This window comes from Buceros rhinoceros, unplaced genomic scaffold (assembly GCF_000710305.1).
Source record: "Buceros rhinoceros silvestris isolate BGI_N320 unplaced genomic scaffold, ASM71030v1 scaffold12175, whole genome shotgun sequence".
NCBI lineage: Eukaryota > Metazoa > Chordata > Aves > Bucerotiformes > Bucerotidae > Buceros > Buceros rhinoceros.
In genome coordinates, this window is record NW_010413457.1 from 9,382 (window position 1) to 16,857 (window position 7,476).

Below are 7,476 nucleotides of genomic sequence, written 5' to 3' on the forward strand. Positions count from 1 at the left end.
CTTCTTTTCATGTAGTGGGTGGGGGGGGGGGGGGGGGGGGGCGGTTCTGCAGTTTCTGACTTACAACATTTCTCACCAACAAATATCTGCCTATCTTACAATAAAAACATGGTGGCATGTTTTTATTTCCTTGTGTTATGATAAAATTATAAACCTCGTGTTAAGTGCCCATGAAAACGTATCTTCAGACAAACCACTTACTCTGATTTTACTGTAAGCAAACACAGTGAAATATCCTGTCTCATGCTAATTAGAAATGTCTTATGCATGTAGCCCCCAGTGACAGCAATAGGGGTAAGCGTCATTCTAAGAATATGGATAACTGAATCAGAAAAAACAACTCAGTAGTCTCTGATTTGGTATTTTAAACTAATCACCACGACCCCAGAGCAAGACAGAATTTTAGAATTAGTTTTATGCAAAGACATTGCATAAAAAAACCCATACTTTATTCTGAAAACTTGCTGTTCTGTTTGAAAGATCTATCTTGTGTTCAAATTATCTACCTTGTAACTGAATACTTTCACACTTGACACAAACCTCTAAGTCAGCTTTTATTGTGTGTATTCTTCCCATTACCAACCACATCTCATTCTGAGTTTACTTCCTCAGTTTTAGCTTCCTTGTATTTCTGTCACAGATCACGTGAAAGAAGAAATCATTTAGCTACTCATATCCAAGATCACCGATACAATGTTCTGTGATAGGTAGTCTTGCTCAGCATTACCAAAATGTATAAGGAACATCACCTGGAACAGTTTAAAATGTTAGTCCTGAATCTATATGTATGCTTCATACAACTGTAACTTTTCTTGTTTAAATTTCAAAATTCAGTATGCAGCTGCTAATTTCTACATCAAGAAGGGCTGACTGGTTCAGATTAGCCAGTGTGAAGTTTACAGATTGAGGATCCAAAAGCTTTGAAAGCAGACTGATGACATTTATTTTGGGGAAAACAAAACAAAAAAAAAGCTGGTAGAACATGACCTATGAGGTACATACTACACCAGGTTGTATGTTTACTTACGTTCACATGTGTCTCCTTTTTGCTGGTATCCTGCTTTGCAGATACATTTTCCAATAGGCACTAACCATTCTCCCTCCGCGCTACAGTGCATCTTCGGCGAGTTCTCCGCCTCCTCCTCTGCACTGCTGACGCAAGTTCCTCGTACTTCAACTAAAGAGGAAAACTCTGAGCCAGTCACTGTGTCAGGAAAAATAGCTAAGTTCTCAATGATGGACCAGCACTTCTTGTAGTAGACTTTGACAGAGACCAAAGCAATGCAGGCCCCTACATCCTGAAATGCAAGATAGAATCCTTTTTTGGACAAAGGCCCAATTTCTCTCACCTCTGTGTTAAGTTTCATTTTTCTCTCCCCAAGATCACCCTGGGTAAAACTTTCATCTGCTGCAATAGTGTCTATTTTTACGTATTGGTTTTCTCGGATATTCCTGCCAGTGTCGTAGTCTGTTTCATAATAATACAAGTTAAAAGTTTCTTTACAAGTCCCCAGAACTCCAGGAAGACTGTTACAATCCCTCAGAGTGAATTTCAGTTCTACAAAAATCCTTTGTGCATTGCTTTTTGCAATCCAGTTAGTCCGAAGCCAGTTGTTTTGGTTTGATTCCATCACCTGGCATACCTGGTATGTTCGTATAGGAGTGTAGTTTTCATCCAGTCCACTAATTTCTTCCCACTAAAACAATAACAAACAGTTAGTAATACAAAACAAGTACACCACCAGATGTAAACTACTGTGTATTTTAAGCAGCTTCACACAACTTAAGCCTTCCTCCTTTTTAACAGTATCGCTTCATGAAAAGTAGGTTATCGTTACAATATTCTTAAGCACCCAAATGAGGAAAATACATATTAACACAGCTGCAGGCTCCCTCTCCCTCCCCATGTCTTTCCCACATATAAATAACTTCTAAACAATCACTGTCATATCATGGCACAGCTGTAAAGGGAAAGCTTCAGAGGAGGCTGTTCAGTGTACCAAGTTCTGATTACACACTGGGCTCTACCCATGTTTCACTACGGTCATGACAGTTTTGTGTAAGCAGAGACCAAAAGGAGGGAGGCAGCTTCACTTCCAGAGAAACCTAAAATCAGTGAATTCTCAGCAACTGAAATTGCCTAATGTTACAGTACATAAAACTTTCAGTGGAACTTTCAGTTGAACAGAAAGCGTGGGGCCGGGTCCTGAAACTCGTGAGTCAAATTTTGCTGATGAAAGCAGCATAAGAAGGGCAAGAGAAAATGGACAGAATTAAAAATCTGAAATCAAGAAAACACTTTTTGTCCCTTTTTTTGTTCAGTCCACCACCTGTTTTATTTACAAAAGGAGGTAAGCAAGAGCTCCTCACCTTGCATTTTGTTGAATGGCTGCAGCCACGTTAAACAGAGAAAACTTCATTTAGCTGAGAGTTCAAATGAACCATGAGATTACGTGCGTAATTAAGAACAACCCATATGACTGAAAGCTCACTGGTTCAAAGCCTGGGTTTTGTTGGTTTTCCCTCTTTAGGATACCAACTACATCACAAACTGATAGTCTTACTGGTAGCCCAGTAGTCTTTAACAGCCTTCAGCGGCGTGAGAATTTGCACCTCTGGCAATGACAAATGTTCCACTGAAATCAACCAGGCGGATCTGCCCAGGTGTAACCAAAACACTGTCTCTCACCTTTTTTTTTTATTCTTCATATTTCTTGTAACATTTAATTCACTGCAGAAACCACAGCTGTAATAAATTAGGAGGGAGGTTGAGCTATCCTCACCCGATAATATAGTCAACCATGACTTCTCCTTATGGCACTTAGCCCTCTGGCCCTGTGTCAATAATGCACTTAAGCTCACGCTTAAGATCAATGACAGTACTTATGAGCTTAATGGTAAGCATGTGCTTAAGTGCTTTGGGGGACTAGCATACTCAGCACCTCTGCAGGCCAGAGCACCCTTTGACATTCCTTACACCAGTAACCAAGTGAGGAAGGCACTGGTTTCCCAGACTGGGAGCCATACAGTATACAGTACTTTACAAGCCTATTTGACAGCAAATGAGATCGTGTTAATGTTGGTGAACTGCTCCAAGAAAAGGCAGATGCGTCTGAATTGGCGCTGGGAGTTATCACCACAAAACATATCGTGGATGCGGATGCTGAAATGCACAGGAGCTGTAAATATTAAAGCTCATTTCAAAGACCTACAGTTAATATAGATGTGGTATGTGTGGTATTATGTATGCATACGGTATTAAATGATTGAAATAGATTATTAAATGCTCATGGAGTTAACTGATTACATATGGAAATGTATTAAACTCAGAACAGAAGAAAGTCTATCTTCAGAGTAGATTTATTAGACCTGAATGATTAAGATTTTCTTCACCCTCTATAAGAACTAGTAAAAATGAGGAAAAGAAAAAACCGGGCCCTGGACTGAGGTTTTTGGCTGTGGTTCAATAAACAAAAACAAACAAAAAAGAAAATACAGGAAAAAAACCCACCAAAGATAGTAAAAAAAAAAGGCACGAAGCCTAAAATCTTGCTGAATTTTATATTTTGCCTCACATCAGGTAGTGATGGAGTTGGGATTTTTTAGTTTTTAGTTGGTTTGGGGTTTTTTTGTCTGTTTGATTTTTTATTTTGTGTAAGCAGTCCTCCCTCGAAACACCAAGACAGATTCTGCAATGAGATATTCCAGTTAGATGACATATTGTATCTTTAAAATGAAAGTAACTCTACTGTACCACACAACTCCTTGGGTTTTGACATGGACTGCTCCATCAAAACAAATATCCACACCCCACCCCTCCAAAAAAAAAAAAACATCCAAACAAAACCAGAAAGCAAAACAACAAACAAAGAGAATACATTTAGCAAAATCAAACCATTTTTTGTAACATAACGCAAATGAACCTTTTTGGAGTCAAAAGCCCACTACATGTGGCTACTTAGTATCAGAGAGATTTTTATACTAGTCAAGGAAAACAATACAAACACTAAATTCAGATAAGAAGCCCTACTTTACATTACTCCTAGCATTAAACATTGAAGTCTATCTTCCCATATTTTCCCAAAGCCATGGAGCATTCTTTTCCTACAACAATAAGGAAATGGGACTTGTGATTCAATTACGTAACAACCAAGCTATTCTTTCAAGTAGTCCATTGGAGGTGTACCTGCTTCTCGGTGAGGAAAAAAAAATACATCAGTACTTCAGGATATTTTCACCTATGCCATCTGAGATCATGTTTCATTAAAATCTTTTTTAAGCGCTCAATTCCAGTTTAGCTTTTACAGCAAGAAAATTCAACTTTTCTTTGTCCTGCTGCAACATGCAGTGATATGGACACAACCTATTTGAATCTGTCCTGTTCTCTTGGCTTCAGCATACGGCACTTTAACTTATTAGTTGTCTTAACGTTTGAGATCGCTGTTACACGTAACATTTGCAGCTGAATGAGGCATTTAGCGAGTGTCTGGCTGACACATTCTGTACTGTGATGATGCGGTAATTTTTCTCAAGAAGACTTTAAGTTTATTCCCATGAAGATTTTTCAGCATAGTACAAAATCCAGTAATTAAAACTAGAAAAATGTTATTTTCAAAATTACATTAAAATGGTACTTTTATGCTAATTTACAGGCAAGTATTTCTGAACATTTTCATGCATACGAATCCAGTCATTAGCTTTGATTCACTTTTAATTCCTGATTGGAATTGGCTTCTACTTCTGAAAGTTGTCGCTTACTATTTGTTGAATTTGACTCTACTTTCATCTTTCAGTATGCTGACATGTGTAACATGTGTTGACGCATCCTTCATTATCTACAGGTTAGCCTAATGTAATTGCCACCAAGCTAATCATTCAAGCACCTCTGGTAAAGGCTTCAATCAGCGCAAAACACTGATGCTGAGGTTATTAGCCATCACACACATGGAGCTCGCATTACATTCTTTCTGAAGTCCTTAGATTCATTTCCAGTTTATGCTTGTATTGATTTTACGATCTTGCTCTTAAAGAAAGACACTTTCAGATTTTCATTCTTCTTATTTAAAGGATTTGTTACACTTTTATGGCCCCACTCACACTTCACGCTCTTCGGGCACCAGATTTCTTAATGTACTGAAGATTAACGGCCTGATCCCCCAAGTCCTTGTTCATGAAAAGAGTTGCAAGGGATTCAACAAGACCGCTTCCATGAGTAAGAACTGTCTATATAATCTGTGATTTGTCAGACTGAGTTAAGGTAGGACTGTGCTAAGGTAGGACAATATACCCATTATATCTTCCTGGAAATGTCATTCCACAAGGTTTGAGGAAGAACGATTTTTGTACCACTTTTAACTCAGACTGAAAGCAGCAATTCTCAACTTGACATATATAATAAATAAGACAATAATACCAATGTTTCTATTTTTATAACGATGTTTGCTTTACAATGGTACATTTCATGGAGTACCCTGAGATTAATTTGTAAGCTGGAGGTGGCCTTAACCACATAATTTGTGCCTACTTCCATATATCAAGCTACTCAAGACTTGGGGATGTTTCAAGTTCGGAATGTCATTTCAAACACATCTGCAGTATAAATGTTTTTATTTTAGAGCACTTCAATCTGTGCTATTCAATTACAAAGAAAATATCATAAACAAATTTATGATCACCCATTATACAGAAAATGAAAAACATATTTTTAGAAAGTTTCCACACAGAAGTAAATCTGCTGTTTCTAAAGGAAGAAGAAAAAAGTGATTTAAAATACCATGTTATAAATATACAGAGCTTTCTGGTACAACACAAAGGATTACACTACAAAACATAAAGCTACCAAGAGCATTTAGGTGAGTTTCTAAAGAGACTCTTCCTTTTAATTAGCTTGCACATTTGTACACTGTAACCTGAGGTACTCTTCATTCTAAAAATGAAAAAGTCATAAACACTTGGTATGATTACTGAGAGAAATATGAGGAGGAGCTAGTTTTAAGCCAGTCTTTCAATCTCTTTAGTAAAGTAACTACCCGTCTTTGGAAACTTAATTTTTGCCTGAAGTACTTACCCCATTGGGAGGAGAGGAAATCCATTCTAACTCTGTCTGTTGTGCTTTAGAGTCCAGCAATATTACTAAAAAAGAAAAAAAAAGAGGAAGAAAAAGAATTACCATTGTTTGATAATATAAGTAGGAATATAAAACCAAAGTCTGAATAAAAAGAGTTATAAAAAAATAATTTTTTGTACAAATTGCTATTTTTATTTATATTATTAAAAATGCATTTACTTGTATTTAACTGATGATTAAATTATTATGTACCATTCATATATAAGCAGATATACATTAATCTTAACAATTTCATTGCTTAAACCGAAGTGCGTTGTTTTTCTCGGTGCTCTAAAATGTTACTAATCAATCATTAAGATGCACGCTCCCTTCACCTCCTTTGTCATAACAAGGACATTTCCCATATGCTGGTTATAACAATGAGCTTAAAACAAACAAATGCACACCAACATTTCAACAGTTTTCCAAAGTGATTTAGACAGGACTAGTTTATACCTTACTGGCAGCTGTACTGCAAAAGCAGTGGTCTTTTTGAGTTGCAAAGAAAAAAAATATGTCCCTTAGGTGATAGAGTAGTAATTCTATAAACAAACAACGAGGAATACAGAAAATTAAAGACTCTGCAGTTATCTCACACTTTGCATACACAAAATCAGACTAATTCACTTTATGGTAATGGCTTACTAAAATCTTCATTTCATTATACTCAAGTGACGCTTCTATACCAAAAGACATCGGTTCTAGTAGCACCACAATTATTTTCAGCTAAATGTAACCCCATCTCCAAAAGCGGTTAATCACAGCCTAATACACCAACTCTTATATATTTTACAGTACACATTTGAAACTTTATTCTGCCACCTGAAAAATGCATTTCTAACTATGTCATACATTTAAATCACAGCTATGAGCTTCTTTCTAAGCATGTAAGTTTCTGTAAGACTTTCAAATGGTACATACCTTAAACTGTGATGTCAAAAAACACAGTTAAATAATTTGCTGTTATTCCTTCTTTCAAACAGCCAAAGCTATAGAGTGATCAACCATATATGTAGACTTGGTACACTTTGAAGATTCCTCCTTCAAAGCTGCACATTTAACCCCACACTTCTATTTGATTAAATAAACATTACATTTCTAATTTAAATCTATTTAGTATATTTTTAGCTATAAAGCTATTTATAACTTTACATACAGCATTTAAGTATCAATATTTCAACACATGATTTAAGGCTGTAACTTGAAGCAACTTTTGTCAGATCTTTTGAAACGGTTGTAATTCTGGGTTTGGCCCTTTCTCCTAGTAAAATTTAACACAAAATTTCAGTGAATTACTAGAAAGATGAGATGATTAAAACAGTTATTTAAAGGTTCATACAGTACTATCCGGAATGTTAGCTGAACACAAA

The 7,476-nt window shown here is 36.4% G+C and overlaps 1 protein-coding gene across 1 annotated transcript; it reads right to left on the bottom strand.

Annotated features, from left to right (window-relative positions):
* Positions 1-1,019: 1,019 nt before the first annotated feature.
* Positions 1,020-6,132, bottom strand: LOC104493966 (ephrin type-A receptor 7; the record flags this gene model as incomplete). The annotated part of the gene is made up of 2 exons (XM_010136738.1): positions 1,020-1,697; positions 6,068-6,132. Coding segments are annotated over 2 exons (743 nt in total), but the record flags the coding sequence as incomplete, so codon positions are not given.
* Positions 6,133-7,476: the final 1,344 nt, after the last annotated feature.